This window comes from Eleutherodactylus coqui, chromosome 7, assembly GCF_035609145.1.
Source record: "Eleutherodactylus coqui strain aEleCoq1 chromosome 7, aEleCoq1.hap1, whole genome shotgun sequence".
Classification (NCBI taxonomy): domain Eukaryota; kingdom Metazoa; phylum Chordata; class Amphibia; order Anura; family Eleutherodactylidae; genus Eleutherodactylus; species Eleutherodactylus coqui.
In genome coordinates this window covers 180,676,195-180,704,103 of record NC_089843.1, presented here as the reverse complement: position 1 = coordinate 180,704,103, position 27,909 = coordinate 180,676,195, and the positions used below count along the sequence as shown (strand labels likewise).

General features: G+C 44.5%; 1 protein-coding gene across 3 annotated transcripts in view; it reads right to left on the bottom strand.

Moving 5' to 3' along the window:
• Nucleotides 1-27,909, bottom strand: part of ADAMTS3 (ADAM metallopeptidase with thrombospondin type 1 motif 3) — a 276,553-nt gene that overhangs the window by 15,238 nt on the left and 233,406 nt on the right. For all 3 annotated transcript variants that reach the window (XM_066574067.1, XM_066574068.1, XM_066574069.1), the window contains 2 exons: nucleotides 27,201-27,364; nucleotides 18,204-18,369 (listed from right to left, as the gene is read on the bottom strand). In XM_066574067.1, the coding sequence (XP_066430164.1) occupies nucleotides 18,204-18,369; nucleotides 27,201-27,364 (330 nt within the window). The remainder of the gene's footprint in view (nucleotides 1-18,203; nucleotides 18,370-27,200; nucleotides 27,365-27,909) is intronic.

Below are 27,909 nucleotides of genomic sequence, written 5' to 3'. Positions count from 1 at the left end.
TATTCTCAGATCCACACGCGGATTTAGCCCATTTCAAATCCACACACAGAATTCCAGATTAGGATACAGTGAGAAAACCATGTGAAGAAGTGATATGTCACTTAATTTTTTTCCACAAGCAGATTTGAAATCTGGCCTGGTTTTCCATTGAGTGCGATGGGATGCAGATTTGGTACAGAACTGGCGAAGATTTCACAGCAAATCTGCAAAATACCGCCGTGTGGACAAACCTTGAAAATAAACAAGTAAAGTTCTGCAATTGTCATACAAAAAAACAGTCATCCACTTTAAGGAGTGGACCAAAATCAGCCAAGGTATACCGGTAGTAGCATGAAAGACTAAAAGGTATATTCACACACAGCAGATTTGTTGCATACATTTCTACAATTGGTCCATTCATCTGAACAGTATTAGGTGTCTATACTTACATAGGGTTCTGTGCAGACTGCATCTAAGCTCTTCACCTGCGGTAGACATTGGGAAGCTTAATCTCAACGTATACCTTACCTGCAATTTAAAACATGGCCAGATTCACATCCCTTAGGTGCGGATTTGGCCACCATGGATTTCCTGCGTAATGGCTACGAGTATTTCATTGCGATATACCCATAGTGATTTTGCTAAGTGTGAAGGTACCCGTAGTGGTCTGATCTAGTTGGGTCATGTAGAAGCTAGGCCTAAAAGTGTACCGTGTGTAATGCCACCTAATCAGTGATGGCTGAAGTGGTTAACTTTGTGCGAACTACTGGGGCTGTGGGAATAGTCAGTCCAATTTGGGAACCGGTGGTGGGGCAAGTGGTGCTGAGCTCAAATCCAAGGTAAACTGTAGTTAGGTTGTTTTGGAGGGCTGAGGGAGATCTCTTTTCCTGTCGGCTGTAAAGATATCTGCAGTGAGGAGTGATTGTCCTGCAGGTCTGACATATGGCCTGGTAGTACAGTCCTAAACTAGACTGAGTGGAGTAGATAGTAGGAAGGGTGGAGTAGCGGAAGCCCTTGAGAGTCGGAGCCCTAGTGTGAACAGCTGTGAAGCATGGGATTTTCAATGGCACAATAGATCTTTCTTTGCTGAAAACAATATGGCGTTTATTGAAGGCAGTGCATCTTTATATGGGCAAAAACAGAAAGTCCTTAAATCTACAGACACATTCTCTGCATAGTCTCTTGATCATTACCTACTGATTACTTCTGTGTGACCCTTTGTATAAGTGGAAACTCCACAATCCTTTTCAGGGTCTCACTATAAAATCATTGAATTGCTGCTGGTCTGCCTCTTGTAGCCTCAGAGCAGCCGCTCCCTACTGCACCTTCACCAGTGCAGGTAAGTGATCTTATCACACAAAACAAAACATATTGACACATTTTTGGAGCATTTTCTTTGCAAGTTATAATACATTGTTCCCAGGTGACAAAAACCAAAAAGAAAGGATTAGATAGAGCATTAGGTGGCCAACCTAAAGAGAAACGTAAGGATAAAGAGGCATTCACACCGAAGTTCTGTCTATGCAGGGGAACCCATGCACTACAAGGAAGGTTACAAACATAAAACCAATGTTAAACAAAGAAAAACACATTTTTTTACATTCCTCCATCCTTAGGGCGAGCACCCACTGGCGTTTTTTTTACCTGCGTTTTGCGTTTTTCCTGCACAGGCATAGAGATAACATGTGTTCCTGTCCACTGGCGTTTTTTTTGCGTTGCGTTTGCGTTTTTAACATAGGAACTGTCAGTTGCATATGTGTCCCTATTTTTCTCCTAATGCACCCATGAATGTCAATGGAAATTAACGGAAAACGCCGCGAAAACGCCGCGAAAAACGCCACGAAAAACGCGCGGAAAAACGCGAGAAACGCGGCGAAAACGCTGCGTTTTTTTCCCGCGGAGAACGCAAACGCCAGTGGGTGCTCGCCCTTAAGAGGAAATTTCCCTTCCTCAGACGTCTTTACCTCAGCACTATACGAGAAAAGTGCCTAGAAAAGTCAGCTATGTTTTGGTGACTCTTCCCTGATTGATGTCTTATCTGAAACTTAAATGCCTACAAAGCTAAATACCTCCTTGTAATTCTGGCATTTTTGTCTCTCATGGTATGGATCCAAATAAGAGGATGATGATTGGTTATTAACCCCTTCCCGCTGCAGGGCGTAAACTTACATTCTGGGGATAGCGCGGGATCACATATGATGTTCACAAAGGGAGCGCGCTCCCTCTGTGTCTCCGGCCGGCTCTCGCGATGTTATCGCGAGAGCCCGGCCCGTCGCCATGGCAACAGGATGCCAGACACTGGTGTCCTCTTGCCAGTGCCTGAGATCGCTGTGTAAGCGATAAGGCATGGCAGGGCAGTACTGTTGTCAAAGTCCCCCAGGGGGTCACAAATGTTGTTAAAAAAAAAAGATTAAAAAAATGAATTTTAAAAAAAAAGTAAATAAAACCCCTTTTTTAAAAAAGCTTTTTCTTAGATTAGCATAAAAAAGGTAAAAAAATTAAAAGCCGCACATATTTGGTATTGTCACGTCCATAACGATGCATACAATACGTTGCACATGCTTTTGACTGTGCGCAGTGAAAAGCGTTAAAAAAATGCTAAAAAACTGAGGCAAAATGCTAATTTTTTAGCATTTTGCCTCACTAAAAACGCAATAAAAGTGATCAAAAAAGCCGTATGTACCCCAAAAGGGTACCAATAAAAACTACAGCTCGTCTCGCAAAAAATAAGATCTCACAGGGGGCCGTACATCAAAAAATAAAAAAGTTACAGGACTTTGAATGCAGCGATTTATAAAAAAAAAGATTTCCAGAAAAAGGGTTTTTATTGCAGAAAAGTGGAAAAACCTAAAAAAAAATGTAAGAATTTTGGTATCGTTGTAATCGTACCGACCCGCAGAAAAAATGGATTGTGTTATTTATGCTGCATGATTAACGTTGTAAAAAAAAAAAATCTATGGCAGAATTGATGCATTTTCTCTCCCTGCTATCATAAAAAAAAAAAAAAGTTTTATAATATAGTCAAATGTACCCAAAAATGACGGCGATAAAAACTACAGTTCACCACGCAAAAAACAAGCCCTTATACGGCCGCGTCGATAGAAAAATAAAAAAATTATGGCTTTTGATAAATGGAGAAGAAAATTCTGGCGTCCTTAAGCCCAAAATAGGCCATATCTTTAAGGGGTTAAAATGAACTCTTCCTAGTAAACAGTAATACAATGCCTCCAAAGCCCACAAAGTCGTTAGTCCTCTCTTAATAATGGAATATTTTTGTTCATGGGGAAATAGTTCCTACTTAAATACAGAATAGGGTGTTCCTCACCGTTAATCCCTTGACAAAGGACTGCACCAAGTCCAACCTCTGATGCATCTGTCTGTACAATAGATGGCTCGTCAAAGTTTGGGCTTTGCAAAACTGTCTCTTCACCCAAAATTTCCTTTATTTGCTTAAAAGCTAGTTTACATTCTCTTATCCATGCCACTTGTTCTCTCTTGCTCTTTTCAGCTAGGTTAGTCAAGGGAGCAGCTATGGTGGCAAAATCTGGAATAATACCCAACAAGACCCAAAAAAGATCAGACCTGTTTTTTAGTAGTGGGAATATCAGCTGATTGAATGGCTTGAACGTTTGAAATTTCTAGTTTTACTTTAGCATTACCCACAATTAGAGATGAGCGAGCGTACTCGTCCGAGCTTGATGCTCGTTCGAGTATTAGGGTGTTCGAGATGGTCGTTACGCGAGACGAGCACCACGTGATGTTCGTGTTACTTTCACTTTCATCTCTGAGACATTAGCGCGCTTTTCTGGCCAATAGAAAGACATGGAAGGCATTACAACTTTCTCCTGTGATGTTCCAGCCCTATACCACCCCTCTGCAGTGAGTGGCTGGGGAGATCAGGTGACACCCGAGTATTAAAATCTGCCCCGTCCGCGGCTCGCCACAGATGCATTCTGACAGAGATCAGGGACAGTGCTGCTGCTGCTGCTGTAGGGAGAGCGTTAGGAGTTATATTAGGCGTGAAGAACCCCAACGGTCCTTCTTAGGGCCACATCTGACCGTGTGCAGTACTGTTGAGGCTGCTTTTAGCAGTGTTGCACAATTTATTTTTTTTTGTATATCGGGCGTGCAGAGCATTGCGTCCTCAGTCTGCAGTCATTGCACAGAGTATAGGGCCAGTACTGGTGAGACAGGGAAAGAGATATACAGGCTATGTAGGCAGAGGGCTTTTTTTAAAAAAATGGGGAAAAATACTATCTTTGGGCTGCCTGTGACCGTGTACAGTTTACTGCGTGTCTGCTGGCGGTAGTAGTCCTAATTAATATGCAGCTAAGCGTTACAGCAGGCTTGCGCAAAATTATTTCCTGCCTCTGCTGTCTCCGTTACATCACCGCCGTCATCCTGGCAGAGGGAAACAGTATATATAATATTACACGCTGCCTACAGTATTTGTCTGCTGGGGGTAGTAGTCCTAATTAATATGCAGCTAAGCATTACAGCAGGTTTGCGCAAAATTGTTTCCTGTCTCTGCTGTCGCCGTTACATCACCGCCGTCATCCTGGCAGAGGGAATCAGTATACATAATATTATACGCTGCCTACACTATCTGTCTGCTGGGGGTAGAAGTCCTAATTAATACGCAGCTAAGCGTTACAGCAGGCTTGCGCAAAATTGTTTCCTGCCTCTGCTGTCTCCGCTACATCACCGCCATCATCCCGGCAGAGGGAAACAGTATATATAATATTATACGCTGCCTACTGTATCTGTCTGCTGGGGGTAGTAGTCCTAATTAATACGCAGCTAAGCGTTACAGCAGCCTTGCGCAAAATTGTTTCCTGCCTCTGCTGTCTCCATTACATCACCGCCGTCATCCCGGCAGAGGGAATTAGTATACATAATATTATACGCTGCCTACAGTATCTGTCTGCTGGGGGTAAAAGTCCAAATTAATACGCAGCTAAGCGCTACAGCAGGCTTGCGCAAAATTGTTTCCTGTCTCTGCTGTCTCCGTTACATCACCGCCGTCATCCCGGCAGAGGGAAACAGTATATATAATATTATATGCTGCGTAGAGTATTTGTCTGCTGGGGGTAGTAGTCCTAATTAATACGCAGCTAAGCGTTACAGCAGCCTTGCGCAAAATTGTTTCCTGCCTCTGCTGTTTCCGTTACATCACCGCCGTCATCCCGGCAGAGGGAAACAGTATATATAATATTATACGGTGCCTACAGTATCTGTCTGCTGTGGGTAGTAGTCCTAATTAATACGCAGCTAAGCGTTACAGCAGCCTTGCGAAAAATTGTTTCCTGCCTCTGCTGTCTCCGTTACATCACCGCCGTCATCCCGGCAGAGGGAATCAGTATACATAATATTATACGCTGCCTACAGTATCTGTCTGCTGGGGGTAGAAGTCCTAATTAATACGCAGCTAAGCGTTACAGCAGGCTTGCACAAAATTGTTTCCTGCCTCTGCTGTCTCCGTTACATCACCGCCGTCATCCCGGCAGAGGGAAACAGTATATATTATATTATACGCTGCCTAGAGTATCTGTCTGCTGGGGGTAGTAGTCCTAATTAATACGCAGCTAAGCGTTAAAGCAGCCTTGCGCAAAATTGTTTCCTGCCTCTGTTGTCTCCGTTACATCATCGCCGTCATCCCGGCAGAGGGAATCAGTATACATAATATTATACGCTGCCTACAGTATCTGTTTGCTGGGGGTAGAAGTCCTAATTAATACGCAGCTAAGCATTACAGCAGCCTTGCGCAAAATTGTTTCCTGCCTCTGCTGTCTCCGTTACATCACCGCCGTCATCCCGGCAGAGGGAAACAGTATATATAATATTATACGCTGCCTACAGTATCTGTCGGCTGGGGGTAGTAGTCCTAATTCATACGCAGATAAGCGTTACAGCAGCCGTGCGCAAAATTGTTTCCTGCCTCTGCTGTCTCCGTTACATCACCGCCGTCATCCCGGCAGAGGGAAACAGTATATATAATATTATACGCTGCCTACAGTATCTGTCTGCTGGGGGTAGTAGTCCTAATTATTACGCAGCTAAGCGTTACAGCAGCCTTGCGCAAAATTGTTTCCTTTCTCTGCTGTCTCCGTTACATTACAGCAGCAGGGCAGGTTGGAAGAAGCAGTGCGGTGGCCAGGGGTAGAGGCAGGGCCAGACCGAATAATCCACCAACTGTTTCCCAAAGCGCCCCCTCGCGCCATGCCACCCTGCAGAGGCCGAGGAGCTCAAAGGTCTGGCAGTTTTTCACTGAGAGTGCAGATGACCGACGAACTGTGGTGTGCAAGGTTTGTCGCGCCAAGATCAGCCGTGGAGCCACCACCACCAGTCTCACCACCACCAGCATGCGCAGACATATGATGGCCAAGCACCCCACAAGGTGGGATGAAGGCCGTTCACCGCCTCCGCTTTGCACCACTGCCTTACCCCTGTGCCCCAACCTGCCACTGAGATCCAGCCCCCCTCTCAGGACACAGGCATGACCGTCTCCCGGCCTGCACCCACGCCCTCACCTCCGCTGTCCTCGGCCCCATCCAGCAATGTCTCTCAGCGCACCGTCCAGCCGTCGCTAGCGCAAGTGTTTGAGCGCAAGCGCAAGTACGCAGCCACGCACCCGCATGCTCAAGCGTTAAACGTGCACATAGCCAAATTGATCAGCCTGGAGATGCTGCCGTATAGGCTTGTGGAAACGGAGGCTTTCAAAAACATGATGGCGGCGGCGGCCCCACGCTACATGGTTCCCAGTCGCCACTACTTTTCCCGATGTTCCGTCCCAGCCCTGCACGACCACGTCTCCCGCAACATTGTACGCGCCCTCACCAACGCGGTTACTGCCAAGGTCCACTTAACAACGGACACGTGGACAAGCACAGGCGGGCAGGGCCACTATATCTCCCTGACGGCACATTGGGTGAATTTAGTGGAGGCTGGGACCGAGTCAGAGCCTGGGACCGCTCACGTCCTATCCACCCCCAGAATTGCGGGCCCCAGCTCGGTGCTGGTATCTGCGGCGGTGTATGCTTCCTCCACTAAACCACCCTCCTCCTCCTCCTCCTCCTCCTATGCAACCTCTGTCTCGCAATCAAGATGTGTCAGCAGCAGCACGTCGCCACCAGTTGGTGTCGCGCGGCGTGGCAGCACAGCGGTGGGGAAGCGCCAGCAGGCCGTGCTGAAACTACTCAGCTTAGGAGAGAAGAGGCACACGGCCCACGAACTGCTGCAGGGTCTGACAGAGCAGACCGACCGCTGGCTTTCGCCGCTCAGCTTCCAACCGGGCATGGTCGTGTATGACAACGGCCGTAACCTGGTGGCGGCTCTGCAGCTCGGCAGCCTCACGCACGTGCCATGCCTGGCCCACGTCTTTAATTTGGTGGTTCAGCGCTTTCTGAAAAGCTACCCACGCTTGTCAGACCTGCTCGGAAAGGTGTGCCGGCTCAGCGCACATTTCCGCAAGTCCAACACGGACGCTGCCACCCAGCGCACCCTGCAACATCAGTTTAATCTGCCAGTGCACCGACTGCTGTGCGACGTGCCCACACGGTGGAACTCTACGCTCCACATGTTGGCCAGGCTCTATGAGCAGTGTAGAGCTATAGTGGAATACCAACTCCAACATGGGCGGCGTAGTGGGAGTCAGCCTCCTCAATTCTTTACAGAAGAGTGGGCCTGGTTGGCAGACATCTGCCAGGTCCTTGGAAACTTTGAGGAGTCTACCCAGATGGTGAGCGGCGATGCTGCAATCATTAGCGTCACCATTCCTCTGCTATGCCTCTTGAGAAGTTCCCTGCAAAGCATAAAGGCAGACGCTTTGCGCTCGGAAACAGAGGCGGGGGAAGACAGTATGTCGCTGGATAGTCAGAGCACCCTCATGTCTATATCTCAGCGCGTTGAGGAGGAGGAGGGGGAGGAGCATGAGGAGGAGGGGGAAGAGACAGCTTGGCCCACTGCTGAGGGTACCCATGCTGCTTGCCTGTCATCCTTTCAGCGTGTATGGCCTGAGGAGGAGGAGGAGGAGGAGGATCCTGAAAGTGATCTTCCTAGTGAGGACAGCCGTGTGTTGTGTACAGGTACCCTGGCACACATGGCTGACTTCATGTTAGGATGCCTTTCTCGTGACCCTCGCGTTACACGCATTCTGGCCACTACAGATTACTGGGTGTACACACTGCTCGACCCACGGTATAAGGAGAACCTTTCCACTCTCATACCCGAAGAGGAAAGGGGTTCGAGAGTGATGCCATACCACAGGACCCTGGCGGACAAACTGATGGTAAAATTCCCATCCGACAGCGCAAGTGGCATAAGGCGCAGTTCCGAGGGCCAGGTAGCAGGGGAGGCGCGGAGATCAGGCAGCATGTACAGCACAGGCAGGGGAACACTATCCAAGGCCTTTGCCAGCTTTATGGCTCCCCAGCAAGACTGTGTCATAGCACCCCAGTCAAGGCTGAGTCAGCGGGAGCACTGTAAAAGGATGGTGAGGGAGTACGTAGCCGATCACACGACCGTCCTCCGTGACGCCTCTGCCCCCTACAACTACTGGGTGTCGAAGCTGGACACGTGGCCTGAACTCGCACTGTATGCCCTGGAGGTGCTTGCTTGTCCTGCGGCTAGCGTCTTGTCAGAGAGAGTGTTTAGTGCGGCTGGGGGAATAATCACGGATAAGCGTACCCGCCTGTCAACCGACAGTGCCGACAGGCTTACAATCATCAAGATGAACAAAGCCTGGATTTCCCCAGAGTTCTCTTCTCCACCAGCGAACAGCAGCGATACCTAAACAATGCGTAGGCTGCACCCGCGGATGGAAGCATCGTTCTCTAACACCATCAAAAACGGGGACCTTTTAGCTTAATCAATCTGTGTATTATATTCATCCTCCTCCTCCTGCTCCTCCTCCTGAAACCTCACGTAATCACGCCGAACGGGCAATTTTTCTTAGGCCCACAAGGCTCAGTCATATAACTTTTGTAAACAATGTTTATATGTTTCAATTCTCAATTCAATAAAGCGTTGAAACTTGCACCTGAACCAATTTTTATTTTAACTGGGCTGCCTACAGGCCTAGTTACAAATTAAGCCACATTAACCAAAGCGATTAATGGCTTTCACCTGCCCTCTTGGTTGGGCATGGGCAATTTTTCTGAGGTACATTTGCACTCTTGGTACACCAATTTTTTTGGGCCATCGCCTACATTGTAATCCTAGTAATTTTTGCCCATCTGCATTAAAGCTGACGTTACCTCAGCTGTGCTGGGCACTGCAATGGGATATATTTATGTACCGCCGGTGGGTTCCAGGGAGCCACCCATGCTGTGGGTCCACAGGGACTTCACATTAGGGATTTGTACCTGCCAGTGTCTATGTATTAAAAACCCCGGTCAGACTGGGGCATTCAGTGTGGGCCGAAGACCACCTGCATTTAATCGGACATTACCTCAGCTGTGATGGGCAATGCAATGGGATTTATTTATGTACCGCCGGTGGCTTCCTGGGACCCACCCATGCTGTCGGACCACACGGAGTTGTAACTGCATGTGTCCACTTCTGAAGAACCCCAGTCTGACTGGGGCATGCAGTATAGGCCGAAGCCCACCTGCATCAAACCTGACGTTACCTCAGCTGTGATGGGCAATGCAATGGGATTTATTTATGTACCGCCGGTGGCTTCCTGGGACCCACCCATGCTGTCGGTCCACACGGAGTTGTAACTGCATGTGTCCACTTCTAAAGAACCCCAGTCTGACTGGGGAATGCAGTGTGGGCCGAAGCCCACCTGCATCAAACCTGACGTTACCTCAGCTGTGATGGGCAATGCAATGGGATATATTTATGTACCGCCGGTGGGTTCCAGGGAGCCACCCATGCTGTCGGACCACACGGAGTTGTAACTGCTTGTGCCTACTTCTAAAGAACCCCAGTCTGACTGGGGCATGCAGTGTGGGCTGAAGCCCACCTGCATCAAACCTGACGTTACCTCAGCTGTGATGGGCAATGCAATAGGATATATTTATGTACCGCCAGTGGGTTCCTAGGAACCACCATTGCTGTGGGTCCACAGGGACTTCACAATATGGATTTGTACCTGCCAGTGTCTATGTATTAAAAACCCCGATCAGACTTGGGGATGCAGTGTGGGCCGAAGCCCACCTGCATTAAACCTGACGTTACCTCAGCTGTGCTGGGCACTGCAATGGGATACATTTATGTACAGCCGGTGCATTCCAGGGAGCCACCCATGCTGTGGGTGCACACGGAATTCCCATTGCGGAGTTGTACCTGCCTGTGACTATTTATAAAAAACCCCGGTCTGACTGGGGCATGCAGACACCTTGACAGAATGAATAGTGTGTGGCACATGGGTTCCCCATTGCTATGCCCACGTTTGCAGCTCCTGATGGAGGTGGCACAGGATTGGATTTCTCATTGCTTCTGTACAGCATTATGGGCTATCGCCCCGCCCCTTTTAAAGAGGGTCGCTGCCTGGCCATGCCAACCCTCTGCAGTATGTGCCTGCGGTTCCTCCTCATGGCAGACGCACTTATAAATAGACATGAGGGTGGTGTGGCTATGAGGCCAGCGTGTGGCATGAGGGCAGCTGAAGGCTGCGCAGGGACACTTTGGTGTGCGCTGTAGACACTGGGTCGTGCGGGGGGGGGGGGTTGGGCAGCATGTAACCCAGGAGAAGTGGCAGCGGAGTGTCATGCAGGCAGTGATTGTGCTTTGTTGGAGGTATTGTGGTGCTTAGCTAAGGTATGCCTTGCTAATGAGGGTTTTTCAGAAGTAAAAATTGTTGGGAGGGGGGAGGCACTCTTGCCGCTATTGTGGCTGAATAGTGGGACCTGGGAACTTGGGATGCAGCCCAACATGTAGCCCCTCGCCTGCCCTATCCGTTTCTGTGTCGTTCCCATCACTTGAATTGCCCAGATTTTCACAAATGAAAACCTTAGCGAGCATCGGCGATATAGAAAAATGCTCGGGTCGCCCATTCACTTCAATGGGGTTCGTTAGTGGAAACGAACCCTCTAGCATCGCGAAAAGTTTGTCTCGAGTAACGAGCACCCGAGCATTTTGGTGCTCGCTCATCTCTACCCACAATAAATCCAAGGTACCTTTACGTTGAATAATTGTGAAACCTGCTTTTTCCAATTGCAGCTATCACTTTTTTTAAGTGATGCAAATGGTCTTCCCATGCGTTGCAAAAAATTAAATAATCTAAATAAGCAGCACTGTACTCCATATGGTGTTTTAAGAGTATATCCATGGCTCTCTTAAATGTGGCTGGAGCACCATAAAGACCAAATGGCATATTTCTAAGCTGGGACAAACCACTAAGCGTCTCATCTAGAGGAATTTGCCAATAACCCTTACATGAATCTAGGGTAGAAATATAAGCTGCATTTCCCAACTTATCGAGGCATTGAGTAACTGTTAAAGCTGCATATAGCATTCATTTAATGAAAATCTATGCAAAATCTTATTGTTCCATCTTTTTACTGACAATCACTACTGGTGAAGACCAAGGACTTTTAGATGGTTCAAAAACTCCTAATTTAAGCATTTCCTGAACCTTATTTTCTGCTTTGTTCTTTCATTTTTCTGGTATTCAATAAGGTTTGTGTCTTATTGGAGCATGGTCTTCAGTATTTATTTCATGACAAATTAAAGACACGCAATCAGGCCAAAAACATGTGAACTTGAGTTTATTAGGTTTCTCAAGTCACAATGCTGCACCTCAGATAATTTTGGATTTAAAGTAACATGTGACCACTCTACATGTATTTTTACCAAATTATAAATCTCTTCAGACATATCCTTAGAAGACTCTGTCATAATGGTACAAGCAGTACTGCTTTCTGCATTCACCTTTGGTTCAAGCCAATGTTTTGATAAATTTACAAGGTAGACCTTAATTTTTTGTTTTTAGCTGGGGTTTTCATTTCAAATACCAGTTCGTCTAACAACTTTATAAGGTCCTTGACATTTTGCCAACTTATTTTTACTTCTAGGAAATAAGAGGAGAACCTTATCGCCTACTTTTTACATTTACTTTTGGCATGTTGACCATACCATTTCTTCTAGTACACTTTGGCTTTGTGAGCATTATCATGGGCTACCTTGATAGGTTTCAATAGTCTTTCTTTCATTTGTAACACATGCTCTACCACATTTTTTGATCACCGGATTTACCTTCCCATACCTCTCTGATAACATTCAAAAGTCCTCTGGTCTGACTCCCATACAACAATTCAAATGGTTTAAATCTAGAGATGAGCGAGCACCCAAATGCGTTATTCGAGTCGAGCTTTTCGTAAAATTCAAGAGCTCTACTCGAGTAATTAACCCCATTGACTACAATGGGAGACTCGAGCATTTTTGTATGTAGGACGCCGGGTGCCGAGCTTTTTTTTTTTTTTCCTAGGGTTGTCTCTCTCTCTCTCTCTCTCTCTCTCTCTTTCCCCTGCCTGCCAGACCAAAAAATTGTCCAATGACACGCGCTGCGTCGCGGCGGGGAGGGGCCCAAATAGGCACATCACAGCGGGGTGGAGCCAAGAACTGGGGCGGGGTGGAACACAGCTTGATACTCTTTCGAGTAATGAGCACTATCGAGTACGCTAATACTCGAACGAGCATCAAGCTCGGCAGAGTATGTTCGCTCAAGTCTAGTTAAATCCTGTAGAATCTTGTAGAACCTCACAGTAAGCAAATAATAGAAAAGGCAACCATTGGTCCCACTGTTTTGGATCATTATGTACAAATTTCCTAAGTATACTCTTCAGTGTTTGATTGTATCATTCTGCCAGCCCATCTGTTTGCAGATGGTAAAGGGTAGGACTGAATGCCAAGATGTTGACACACTTCTGGTAGGAAAAAAGAGTTGAAATTACTACCTTGATGAGTCAAGATATGTGTAGGTAATCCAAACCTGCTAAACACATTTAAAATTTCCTCAGCAACTCTTTTAGCAGCAGCTGTTCAGAATGGAATGGCCTCAGGGTACTTCATGCAGTAGTCTGCTATGGTAAGAATAAAACTGTTACCTTTAAAACGTTTCTCTAGTGGATCAGTGATATCCATACCAACAGTATTAAATGACTTATCAATCACTGGCAATGGTATAAACTCTGCTTTAGTAGGGGCAGAAGCAGTTTACCGACACACAGGGCAACTATGGTAATAAGTGGTTACTTCATCATAAACTCCAGGCCAATAGAACCTATAAAGTACCCTTGCCAAAGACCTTTTTATAACCCAAATGACCAGCAGTAGGAATATCATGTGCCAATTTCTGATTTTTTAACCTGAACCTCTTTGGCATACCCAACTGTTGTATTTGCTCTCCTGTCTTTGGATGACGATACACTCCATAGACAATCTTATTTACAAGTAGGAAGAAAGATGTAGGAAGTTGCCTATCACTTTCAACCAATTTACAGTTTGTTAAACCTTACTCATACAATGGATGTAAATCAATGTCCTGTTTGTGCTCAAATGCAATATCAATGTCCCAGTGTCCAGCATTCATATACTGTAGTTAACTTTCTTGGAAAGTCTTCTCCTCAAGATCTCCTGCCGTTCTGGAACACTAGGACACTTTGCCTTTGTTGACTTCATGATGTCCTTATGAAATGGGAAAATTTCTTCCAGAGTTTCATCTTTATTTTGTGTCTTTGTTCAAGCTCGAGTAGTTACAGCAGACAACTGATCTTCTCCCATTAGCAAGTCCTTGAATCCCGGAGTAGTTCTGCCAAGGATCACTGCTACTTGTAGTTCAGGAACAACAACTGCCGGCATTGTAAAACATTTTTCATCAACTGCAGTTTATTATTTGATGTGGAGTAATTTTTTGTATCTCTACGAACACAAGTAATAGCTACTTTAGGAAACTCTGCTTTCTGGGTTATCAAGTCTCCCTTTACCCATCTCAGTTCACTGCCAGAATCCTGCAAAGTATCCACAGTCACTCCATTATTTTGGATTGGCCGGATAGTCACTGAAAACAAAGAATGTTGTTGGTCTTTTAGTGATTTTTCTGGGGCAACATTTAGCTACATCTCCCTTGTCTTGACAAAAATAACACATTTGTCACTGGTTGTCATTTTATTGGTGTCCAGGCATCTTGTACTCTACCTCCTGAGATCATTCTGGATTATGTCTAGGAACCAGCTACAGGTCTGCTTATGTCTCTTTTTGCAAGGAGAAAGTCATCTACCAAAGATATTGCTTTATCAGTGTTTTGGCGTCAATGTTTTTTATCCAGGAATGAACATCAGCTGGAAAAATTTGTAGAAACTGTTCAAGTATTCTTGGTTTACTGATTTGTCCAAATGTTTTGGTTTCTGTTTTCATGCATTTTATATATAAATCTTGCAGATTGATAAAAACATCTCTTGGGCCATCAATGTAGAAGTACTTAAGTTCTCTGAACCTCTGCCTGTAGATTTCTTCACTAATGTCATATTGCCTTAAATTGGTCTCTTTAACCAAATAATAGTCACCTGCATCCTGTATGTTCATGTGGCTGTATGCTAGCTAGACTTGTCTGGTAAAATACGGTGCTAGTCTTACCACCCACTGTTCCTTAGGCCATTGACAGGTGTTTGCAATCCTTTCAAAGGTAGGTAAATATACCCTCTATATCATCTTGTGGAGTAAGTATTGTCATGTGAGGGTCTTTTCAAGGAGACACAGTTACAGGTGGAGAATGGAGCACATTGAAGACTTTGCTGTTCATGTAGTGTTTGGAACAGTTGTGTCCAACGTTCATCCTGACTTTGGAATCTGCAAGATTTCTGCTCGCTTCCTCCATTTGACTTTTTTTTCTGCTTCTATGTGCTTCACAGCCAGCCAATTCTTAGGTCTCCTGCACACGGGCAGATTTGCATCATGAAATCCGGAGCGGGATTTTGCCTCTGGATTCTGCAGCAAATCCAGCCCGTGGCATGCTATGACAATACGTGATTTCCTGCCCTTGAGCGGAAATCGATTTTCCGCTCGTGGGGGAGAAATCGCAGCATGCTGCGATTTTGTGCGGGCTACGCACGGCCACCTTCCATTAAAGTCAATGGAAGCCGTCCGTCCTGCGGTCATTCTGCAACCATCATTGCAGTAGGGTGGCGGAAGCCACGTCATCGTCGTAGTGATGGCCCTGCGTCCTCTGTACTGTGCATGTGCGTCAGCGCGCCAGAGGAGAAGAGGTATGCTGGAGTCACCGGCTGGGCACCGGGTCGAACTGCGCTGCGGGAATCCCGCATGCGGGGTCTGACCCGCCCGTGTGCAGGCGGCTTTAAAGTCATCAATGCTTTCAGATAAAGTCTTTTCAGCAGACTTGGACCTTGAATCAGCAGCACTTGGACCTGCCAGAGCACCAGCTTCTTGCACCTCTGCTTTCTCATCACTCCGTACAGTCTGTATGACTTTAGGTCTGCCATCTTGACTTTCCATTTTTTTCTGTTATTTTCAGCAATTTGCTTGGAGATATACTTTATTTTGATTTAACATGCCAGGAATGGGTCTTGTACATAACTCATTTGTTTCCTTTAAATGAGAGTACTTGGAGCAATACTCAAGCTTCATCCCCTTGCTTATACCATATGTGCCTTTAAATCCACAGACACATTCTCTGCACAGTCTCTTGATTAATTACCTACTGATTACTCTGTGTGTCACCCTTTATAAAAGTGGAAACTCCTCAATCTTTTTTCAGAATCATTCTATAAAAGCATTGAATGGTAGCTGGTCTGCCTCCTATAGCCTCAGTGCAGGTAAGTGAAATTATCACACAAAACATATTAACACATTTTCTATGGAGCATTTTCCTCAGTTGTAATACATGGTTTCCAGATGACAAAACCAGAGAAAAAAGAGAGCATTAGGTGGCCAGCCCATTGAGAAAAGAAAGGAAAAAGATGCATTCACACAGAAGTTTTGTCTAATCAGTAGAACCCATGCACCACAACTAAGGTTACAGACATAAAACAAGTGTTAAACAAAGAAAAATCATTACAACTGCCCAACTATTGAAGTGAGCATGCAGAAACTTGAACCATCATCTGAATGTCCATTAATGAGATTGTCAACTGGACATAACTGAGGAACTGTGACAAAGAGACAAAACCCTTAAGATGAAGGGAACTGTAATGACAGATTGAGCCTCTGAGAAGCAGGGAAGCTCTAACAGAAACAGAGCCCTAAAAAGACAAGTGTTAAAAACATTTGCCATATTGTGCTTCTTAAATGTGTTTTCCAGGGTTGTTTTTTTTATTAATCCTTAGGATGGTACTGCAGGTTCTCTCCCATTTATCTCCAAGGAAGGGAGCCTGCAATACCATTTCAGGCCACTGCACAGTGTATGGAGCTATGCTAGTTTTGGCATGCAGCAGCTGTGGGAAACAGCTGGTCAGGATGGGGTGTCAGGTGTTGGACCCCTGCCAGTCTTTTATTAATTCTATCCTGAGAATATTACATCAATTTAAAAAAAAATCCAGGAAAACCCCTTTACAGTGAAAGCAACCATAATGCTTTGTGTATCACCATACTCAAGTTGTGTTCTGTAAAGTGGAACTGTGAACCTCATGAGGGAAGATACCACACAGTATACATATCATGGCGATAGAGGCCAAAAGAATACCTATTTGACCTCTGTCAGATGAAAGAAGCTCTATGGACACATTTGACTTATATGCTGGGAGCTTTTTCGGGCACATACAGTATGTTTAACGGAGGGTTCAAATGCAGTCTGCACAGAGTACAACAAACTTTTACTGTTGCTTGATGTTTCTGAATTTTATGATATAAACCATATGGTGAAAAAATTAGTATTAGTTATTTAGCAAAATAGGATAATATGGTCAATGGTTTAAATGTATCTCCTGTAGCAATGTATCGCCTGTCTAGCTACAGATGTACCAATCGTTAACATGAGTGGCGCATCAAGATAACTCAATTTACAATGTAGCATATTGCAGATACAGATGGTTATCATGTCAAGTTACAGTTTGCTACATTTTCTAGTATTTTAACTCTATTTCACTTAAAAAATATCTAAAAACAAACAGGCCATGGGGCTCAAATTTATCACTATTTTTCCTCTGTGTATTTGTAATTGTATTTTCCCTGAACTGGTGGAAGGAGTCTGTTTTGTTGTCTTCTATACATTGAGCACAGAAAAGTCTTCAGATTCTGCTCCCTGACTCTCTGTAACACATACTGATAGACATAACATCATCAGGGAAGACACTACAGCAGTACTGAACAGTGGAGATGTGAATATATAACAGTAAATAACTCGCTATTAGTTCTAACAGCACGTCTTTGTGAGACTTTGCTTCTCTTCCTTTTCCTTCACCCTCCTCTCTATACACTTCAATCAGTGATATAGGTCATCAGCCTCCTCCACTTAATGTTCTGTGTCTCGTTATCTCTGTTACTACAGACAGGCATTACTTGTCAACAGGTAGTGGACAGTAACAAGAAGGAAGGGAAACCCCTAATGGCCATCACTTTAGAGTGACCTTTGAGCATAAAAACTAAATTTTAGGTAAATAAATTGTAGTTTTGCTACTTATCACATTAGCTAACACATAGGCACAAGTTGTTTGAGCGGTTAGTGACCATATAAAGTGCTCTGTTTCCTCTACTGTGTACTAATGATAAGATCAGAAGGCTTAGTAATTTTATTAATACCATTGAATGTTATTACATGTATTCCCTTAAATATAACCTGTCACCCCCCTACAGCATGATAAACTAAGTTATGATGCTCTTTGGGGATGTGACAGGGAGCCGGGTGATGTATTTTTTTATACTCACCTGCTTCCACAATCCCATTGTGTCCTTCTCCGATATCGTCGCTGCACAAAAGTCTGGCTCTTTTCCCATGCGCATGCTCTCCTATACAAATATTTGGGAGAGCGTGTGCACAGGACTCTGAAAAGAGTCAAATTTCAGTGCCACATGCTGACTTCACCGGGTGACAGCAGTGGATTGTGGAAGCGGGTGAGTAAACAAAAGACATCCACCTAACAGCACCATAATTCAGTTTATGGTGCTGTAGGGAGGTGACCGGTTCCCTTTAATATGCAGTTCTTATTCAAGTCAGCAATTCAATTTACTAATATACTGTAAAAAAAAAACACTTAAAATCTTATTCCATATTAACACTATATCATCTCAATTTGACTCAAAAGACAACTTTTCCATACAGCACTCACCTCCGCCACAGGGTTTGGAGCACTGAGACCAACTTTTTAAAGCCCACTCATAAGTATCAAGCTCTTCCTGCAGAACATTGTTACTGTTTATAGAAGGCAAAGAGTCTTCATGAATTATGTATTTATATGTCAGGCTGGATTTTGTGTCATTCTCTTGAGGTATAACCTTTAGGAGGCACAAAACATCATACAAAACACCATGAAATACTGTGTTCTGACAGAGCAGAGGATCAGAACATTTCACAAGAGGAGCACAAAACAACTCGGTCTTCAAAATGCATCTGTCATCATTTCCATGATTTTCCTAGTGTTTTTATTTCAGTCCTATTTATGTGGCCTTGATTGTTAATAAGCGACCAAAACAATTTTAGATCTGTCCTTTTACATTTGTCTTTTAGAACAGGCAGGCAGTCAATAAATGTGTAAGTAAAATGTATCAGACAAATGCTACCAGATGGGGTTTTCATTTTACATGTGGATTTGTTCCAGTCTGCGCCTTTTATTGTACATACAACAAAATAAAAGGATAATAGTAAGTAAAACCTGCTGCTTTATGTTTTATTGTCAGATGTTCTAAAGCTTTTATACTCTAAAAAACACTGTAAAACAACAATCTCATAAATAATCTCATGCATGCTTATCTTTATAGAATTTTTAAAGGGGTTCTGTCAGCAAAATAAAAAAAATTATACTCACCTGCATCCTGCCCTGCATCCCTGTAGAGTCTAACTTGTGGAAAGAGAAGAGTTAAAAAAACAAAGCACACTCACCTAATTCCGCTGTACTTGGTCCCCCCAATCAACTGGTGCGTGAGGGATTGGCTCCTGCGCGCTTTCATCGACCTGGCCGCATCTAGCCTCTGACGTCCACGGAGAGTCGATGGTGAGTGTGCAAGCGCACTGGGAAGGGGGACACATGTGCACTCGCCATTGACTCTCCGAGGATGGCAGAGGTTAGACGCGGGCAGGCCAATCAGTGAGCGACGCATCACTTGTGACGCGTCGATCACTGACCCGGACGGCAGGACTTGCCGTCCGTTAGTGGTCGGAGCAGGAGCAGAAGCTGGAACTTTTCCAGCTTTTGCCCTGCGATTGGATGGCTGCCAAAGGGAGAGGAGAAAACCAGCAGGTTTCCGGTGACCGGCCCCGTAAGGCACAGGTGAGTATGATTTTTTTTTTTTACCTGACAGAAGCCTTTAAAGCATAATTAATGTGAATGAACTGAATAGAATAGACACTCCCACTCATGAGTGAAGGGGGCTAGACTTCAGGAAGAGGAGAAAAACATGAACTTCTGTATTAGTTGTAAATAGATGTGACGCATTTAGGCTGGAGTCTATTTTTCTATTTTTCTACCTCTCTCCATAACCAATAACATTTTTATCTATCCTGTCTCTGACGCTGTAGAGACTTGCATAATTTGTAGCATGCAAATGTAGAAAAGCTGGTTTTGTTAAATGTTGCAGACCTGAGATTGTCCTTTAACCCCTTAATGACGCGGACCCTTTTTCTTTTTCCATTTTCGTTTTTTCCTCCCCCCCTACGAAAAAATCATAACTCCTTTATTTATCCATCGACGTCGCTGTATGAGGGCTTGTTTTTTGCGGGACGAGTTGTATTTTTCAACTGAAAAAATTTTAAAAAATTCTAAGTGGAGTAAAATGAAAAAAAAAAATGACATTTCGCCATCTTTTAGCACGTCTTGTTTCTACGGCGCACAAACGGCAACAAAACCGACATGATAACTTTTTTCTATGGGTAGATACGATTACTACGATAACAAACTTGTATAGGTTTTTACTTACTATACTACTCTTTTATTTTTTCAAAGACATTTAATTTTTTTCAATTATTTTCTGCGGTCATTTTGTGCGCGCAATAACTTTTTTATTTTTCTGTTGACGTAGTTGAGCAAGGGCTCATTTTTTGCGGGATGTCCTGTAGTTTCCAACAGTATCAATTTGGAATACATACGACTTTTTGATCGCTTTTTATTGCGTCTTTTCTGGGAGACAAGGTATCTAAAAAACTGCATTTCTGGGGTTCTTTATTTTTTTTTCGAACGACGTTCACCGTGCGGGAAAAATAATGCACTACTTTGATAGATCAGACTTTTACAGACGCGGCGATACCTAACACATATTTTTATTTTATGATTTAGATTTTTTAATAATAGATATGGCAAAAGGGGGGTGATTCAAACTTTTATAACTCTTTTTTTTTTTTACAATTAAAAAAACTTTATTGATTTTTTTCTTTTATTTTACTTTGAAGTCCCCCTGGGGGACTTTACCATGCGATGCTTTGATCGCTCCTGCAGTATGACGTAATGCTATAGCATTGCGTCATACTGCAATTTAACAGGCAGTCTATCAAGCCACCCCACGGAGATAGCTTGATAGGCAGTCTGGTAAGGCAGCCCTGGGGCCTTTCATTAGGCCCCCGGCTGCCATGACACCTGCACGGCTCCCCCGATCTCACCGCGAGGGAGCCGTGTCGGGGGATTTAAATGCCGCTATCAGAATTGACAGCGGCATTTAAATGGTTAATAGCCGCAGTCGGCCGAACGGCCGATAGTGGCTATTGCCCGTGGGTGTCAGCTGTTATAAACAGCTGACGCCTGCACTGTATGAAGAGACGTTGCCACGCAACCTCTCTTCATACATACCCCGCCGCTCCATGACGTAGCGGTACGTCATGGTGCGGGAAGGGGTTAAACCTGCCAAATGTTAAATCATGATTGTAACAATGCAGCTCCAATCTTAACGTGTACTTAACTTTTCAGACTAAGCTGCCATGTGTGTACATGAGGAATACTATTATTCCTGGCCATTATATGACTTGGATCCTGTGTTTTTCCTATTTTCCTCTTTGCAGTGTTAGACTTCTTTCACATGAGCGCATATCGGCCGTCCGATATGCACTACGTTGGGAGTGAAAAATCTGGTTAAACGGGCGCACAAATCAAAAGTTTCTGCGCCCGTTCATATGGCCTGGTGAGGCCGGCGCAAATGCGCTGAGCTCACCAGGCCATTGCCTATTTCCTCTCCCTTTCCCATTGCAGGCTTACCTCTCGTTCCTCCCCGCTCGTTCTGTGCAATGGGAGGGGGTGGGACAGGGGCGAAGCCAATTGCCGGCCCGCCCTGCCTCCTCTTATTGATGGCTATGGACAAGGGACAGGGAGATGGCGGGTGCTTAGCTCCACCCCCATCCCGCCCCCCTCCCATTGCACAGAACGAGCGGGGAGGAACGAGAGGTGAGGCTGCACGGGGGAGAGGAGAACAGGGGGAGGGAGTTTAGCAGCCATGCTGCTAAACTCCCTCCCACCTATGGCCACTGCCATGGGCTCCAATAGGAGCCCATGCAGCGGCCGACGTATTCCGGCCCAAAAGATAGTTTCAGGACTATGTTTTGGGCCCGAGGTAAAAACGCCCTGCTCTATATTGGCTTGGCCGGTCGTTTTTACCTCTCAGAAATAAGCCCATGTGATCTGATGCATTGGAATGCAATGCATCAGATCACAGCGCATATTGGCCGGCCGTGAAAACGGCCAGCCGATATGCGCTTATGTGAAGGAAGCCTTACGCTGTGCGTCTGGGATCTGTGGTTCTACAAGTTTCCATAAACATAGCTTCACAGGTAAGGGTTAATTGAGCTGGCTAGGTGTGATGTTTCTCCAGTCAATCCCCTCTGGTATGCCTAAATACCAGCATCTCTTGGTAGAAGATGCTGGTCATTTTACTCTGTGTTAATCCCACTCAGAGCTGGTGTTATGCATGCTTGTCTGTAGTGTTCCTCTCCCATTTTCCCTAAAACGGTCGGGACATCTGTTGTCCCTCACCTTCTTGCATTTTGGAGTGTGTGCACTGAGTAGTGTGCGGTTCAGTGACCGTGGAGGTGCATGCACCTGCAGGTTTCTCCCTATCCCTTTGCAGACATCTGATGTTTTGTGTGTGTCAGATATTTGATGCCTGAGTAGTATACAAAGTCCATGGAAGTATACAATTTATATAAAAGTATATTATTTTATTCTTTAAGCTCCACACCAGTTCTTGGTCGAAACGTCACCAATTTTATTGTATGGAGGAATAAAATTTATACTTTTATATACATAATATGGTGCCATGGGCTTTGTATACTACTCCTGGATGATGTCTGGATCTAGGTCCTGATCCTACTGTGGCGTTTGCAGTACTTTTTCCTCCTCGCCTTAGGGGGCTACAACACCGAGAGGCCATTTACTCTTCTGCTGCTGATAAACCTCTGTGATTCCTGGGATAGGTTATGCCTGACACTGTTCCCTGTTGGTTCGGGACAGTGGCTGACTCTCTATTCCCTTGGTGTGAGGACACTTGGCCTAGCTGTAGTTTGCTACCTTTATGCATGTGAGTTCTCGGTGGGGTTTTTGTTCTATGTTGTATGCATAACCCTGTGTGTTGGTGTGAACAGCGATGCGTTTTGTATGTCTGTGGAGATGGCTAGACATGAGGTGTGAACAGTCGCGTTCTGTGTCTAATGTGTCTGAACAGTGTCATACCCTGTGTTTTGTGCATATCTCCAGGTTCCTAATCAGGGATAGCCAGGTCCTAGATGAAGACAGTGGGGCTGTCCTTATTGGGACAATCACCCTGCTTTCGGGCAGCGGTTCCCTACTTTTCCTGATTAGTAAGGCACAGGGGTCCTTTAATCTTTACCTGGAGTGGTGCAATTGGTCTATGCAACATAATGAGAGTTGTTGCGGTTTTATTAGGACACCAACTTGCATCCGTGCTGAGGCGTGGCGCTTTAGGGCGCCGCATGGACGTAACATGCAGTTTGTGAATCTAATTCTCATTCCAGACTGGTAAGAGGAGCCTTGCTGATGTGCTGTGTTCTATAGACTGTACACAGAGAACTGCAGATCCCGCTCTCTAAATAATAATAATCTTTATTTGTATAGCGCCAACTTATTCCGCAGCGCTAAATGTTTTTAACACACGCAGACATGAAATAGTGTTGTCGTACAGTGTACAGAAAAAGAGAGCAGTGAAGATGTGATTTCTGTAGCTAAAACACAGCAATCAGTCCCTTAATATTTGCTTACAGGTAGCCTCTGTGTGAGTCCCCCTGCCTTCTGCTCTATACAATTCAATGAGCATGATGAGTCATCCTCTTAACTCATCCCTGTTCTAAGGTACAGTGTCTCCTGGTAATCATTTCACAGCAGCCAGTGGACAGCAAGCTGGGAGGAAGGGAGACCCCTTAGTAGACAGCTCATTACAATATTTTTTTCAAAACAAAGCCATCTTTTTAGGAAACGTATACTGCAGTTTTGTTAGTTACCACAGTAACTATGATTACTAGTTGTTTGAAAAGTCAGTGTCTATTTAATGTATACATTTTATCTATAATTTGTTTATATAATTTACTTATAAATATGGTAAGTCACCAATCAGCATTAGCCTCCACAGCATAAGTCTTTAGTCATAGTTCATAAGAGGGTTCACCCACAGAAAGTATTTCTTTTAACTACAGAAGAGTGTTCACTGAAGTCATGGGTTTACATTTTTTCCATAGTGCTATTAGTCCAACATCTAAGTTAAACATCCAAAAAATTAAATTAAAGGGGTATTACCATCTACTATGGTGGTAGTCTGACCTCTGAGACTCCCATCAATGAAGTGGCCACAGTATTAGTTTTTCACTATTTTCCCTTCCCCACATAGTGGTGTTCCAGTTGTCTTATTGTATAAATTGCTACAGTTTTCATGTTGTAGTTGTGAAGTTAGGTAGACTACGGCTAAGTTAATATCTGGGTCAGAGACTGCATTGGAGACTTCATTACAGATTTCGTCACATGTAGTGAAAATGTAGTGGTGCATGCAGCGCTATGAAGGACACCTCAGTGTTAATGAAGTCTTTTGAGCAACTTATTTGGCACTTATCAAAGCTTTCGTTTATAATGGAAACAACTACACATACATCAACACAGCCTAACTTTCTCAAGCTGAGGTTTCTAAGCCTTAGGGTGGACACCCACTGGCGTTTTTTCTCCACTGCGCTGCAAGAGTAAAGTTAAAGTCTCGCAGCGCAGTGCGAGAAAAAAACCCGGCATCACGCCGGGATATCGGCAGTCTTTTCACTGGGGCCAGCGGCAGCAGCGCTAGCCCCATTGAAAAGAGATGGAGAATGCTGGGGACTTCTGCTGGGATGAGTTTCCTTCATCCCCGCGGGGACCGCTGTGGCAGAAGTCCGCAGCATTCTATCCCATTGCTTTCAATGGGATCGGCACTGCTGCCGATCCCATTAAAAGCAATGGTTTCTGCCAAGCCCCGCAGTATGATTATCGGGGAAGGGCTTGAAATATAAGCCCTTCCCCAATAATCAGCAATAGGTGTAAAAAAAAAAGATTTTAAAAATTACTCACCTCTCCAGCGCTCAGACGCGTCCTCTGGCTGGCTCCCCTGCACTGCTATGAAGCTCAGCCAATGACACATAGCCCTTAGCTATTGGCTGAGCGCTTAGCTATTGGCTGAGCGCTCAGCCAATGACACATAGCCCTTAGCTATTCATTCATGAATAGCTAAGATATTGCTATTCATGAATGGATAGCAAAGGGCTATGTGCTAAGCACTAGCTGCTATTGGCTGAGCCCTCAGCCAATCAGGACAGCCTTTTCAGGAGGCGGGGATTTTTAAATCCCCACCTGCTGAAAGAGTTTCATAGCAGTGCAGGGGAGCCAGCTGGAGGACGCATCTGAGCGCCGGAGAGGCGAGCAAATTGGCGAGCAATTTTTTTAATTACACTTATTGCTGATTATCGGGGAAGGGCTTATATTTTAAGCCCTTCCCTGATAATCATACAGCGGGGCTTGGCACTAGGCAGTGCTTTCAATAGGATCGGCAGCAGTGTCAATCCCATTGAAAGAAATGGGATAGAATGCCGGGGACTTCTGCCACAGCTGTGACAGCTGTGACAGCTGTGGCAGAGGATTCCTTCATCCCCGCGGGGATGAAGAAAACTCCTGCCACAGCTGTGGCAGAAGTCCGCGGCATTCTCCCTATGTTTTCAATGGGGCTAGCACTGCTGCTGCTGGCCCCATTGAAAGCACTAGCGATATGCCGGTTCTATACCGGCGTCTTTCTTGCACTGCGAGGCGAGAGTTTTCTCGTGCTCTCGCAGCACAAGAAAGAAAATATCGCTAGTAAGTGTCCACCCTTAGGGTGACTACCTACTACAGTCTTTTTTCACTGCGAAATTCGCAGTTTTTTTTTTTGCGATTTTGCGGTAAATTGCGATTTTACATGATCACGATTTTAACATTACAAGTCCCATAGACCCCTACAGAAAGAAAAAACCCTGCAAATATCGCAGTGAAAAAAAACTGTAGTGGGTAATCACCCTTATGGCGGTCAACCGGACAACTACAAAAATAGTCAGTCTTTAGGATGTGTTACTAACAGCCATTTGGAAATATCACAACTTTCGAACACCTGGTTTTTGGCGACCATGGAAAATACCTTAATTTCCTTTGCAATTTTCCCTTGAAAAGCTTTAATGTATAGATGTTGCTTATCAGTGCATTTTAGCGTATTTGTGATTGTGTATATGGTCCTATATTACTCATAGAATAATGTGATATTACATTATAAAGACTGCATAGTACAAGCATCATTGTGTTGGCACACTGATACACTTTTATATATATATAAGCATGGGTGGGACAAGCTCTGCTGGTGCTCACGGTGGTGGTTTCTAAGGACTGCAACCACTAGTCACTTATATTTAGCCTGATAGTTGTTGGATGGACAATGATTCATTTAATTGTCCCTCGCTGTCCTTTCCTCCACCAACTGCTGTTCTTACTTATGCAGGGAAGTACTGATAGTTAAAGGAGTGTGCCATCAGAAAATGACCTACTATGTAAGTCACATTTTTGTGCTTAACATATTTTTTTAGGAATCGTTGGTGATTTTGTTTTACATTTTCAGTCAGTCTATATTAAAGAGAAATCCTATAATCCAGCATTTTTCAAACTGACGACAGAACCTAATACGCTGATACTTCTGTAGAGAAAGCTTTGCAGCAGTCATCTCACTAACATCACAGACAGGATTACACTGAAAAGTAACACCTCTATGCAGAAAACACAGGATCCACCATTCACAATAGGTGGTAAGCTATGACTATCTCATCCCCCTTTTGACCTCTGCACAAGCCACAGATGATGCCTAGAACAGTCTCGATACAAGTCAATGGGTCCCTTCCTGTCCATTGTGTGAATAGCCCATGAAGCTGCTGTAAAGCATATCTCTCAATGCTGTTAAAGCAGTTGTTTGAGTTAAGAAAACCCTATCCCTGGGTACCCGTTGCGCTAAAATAACAAATCAGCGGTTACTCAATTCTCACTGCTCCCCACTTGTCCCCCACTTCTGGCTCCAGTCTCCGCTGTCTTCGTTTACAGGCTGTTATAACGTCCCGTAAACCTGCTGTAGCAGCAAATGACAGTGCTCAGCCCCGATCATTGAGCGCTATCATTGGCTGATGCAGCTAGTTTGTAGCCGGGCCCAGGCTGACAGCAGCCTGTAAAGTGACGCAACAGAGAGACCGGAGCCGGCGGAGGGCGATGAGTGGGGGAACTGGAGAGGTGAATAACTGCTGATTTCGTATTCTAAGGCATGGGGGACTTGATAACAGGGGTTACCTTAATTTAGACAACCCCTTTAAATACAGCTCAGACAAGATAGCAGCCCCCATAGTCATGTACTAAAAAATTCTGTAATGAGGAAATAAAAACAGAAGAGAAAAATGAATATGTTTTCTATCGGGTTTTAATTAATTAAAAAAATTGTTGGTGATATAGTACCTTTAAAAAATGTAAAGGTAGTAAAATGATTAAAAAATAAGTTACTAAATTACATCTACCTAATGGCACCATAAAGTGATGGCCGTCTCTGCCTACATCTAAGTATGAAAGTTGAAGAGGGTAAATCCAATAAAAAAGAATACTATTACTCACCAGCACCACAATAGGATCATGCAGCGGCCCATCAGTGTGTATAGTTTCAATGTCATCTTCAATTATGTATTCCCATTCAACCCCGAGATCAATGAAGGATCGAGACTTGGCTTCTTCACCTTTTCCATTCAGAATGTAATGACCTGTTGCCTGGTTTTTAATTGCTTACAGGAGGAAAGAAATATTCATTTGTGTTTATTATACCACTTCTACACCGTAGAGCAGCAATGAAGTGTTACATGTGTCATGTTGTCACATTCTAAATGTTAGAGGCTATCTAAAGCAAGCCAGCATTATGTCTTGTACATACAGATGAGTTAAACATGCCTAGAGTCTGTATGCAACAGAGCAAGGGGGGAAAAAATAAGAGTAAATGTCAATAAACCCCAAATTTACATTATTCTTATCTACTGTAATTTTTTTCCATTGTCATCACCAATCCAGGGTGTATAAAGATAACTGGTTTTCGTCAATGGTAATAAGGACTGGAAATTTAGAAAAATGTCTGCAACTGTGAATATTACTTAATCTTATATTAATATTCGGATTAACATAATGACCCTTTAAAAAGTCTTAACTGTAAAGTCGCCGCCAGGAAAAATTGTCATAAGTAGATAGAGATAGAACAAAAGTGGCGTCATGCCCGTAACTTTAATCACTTATAAGATTTTTTTTTACACATTTGATTTGCAATGGGGGTTCTACACAT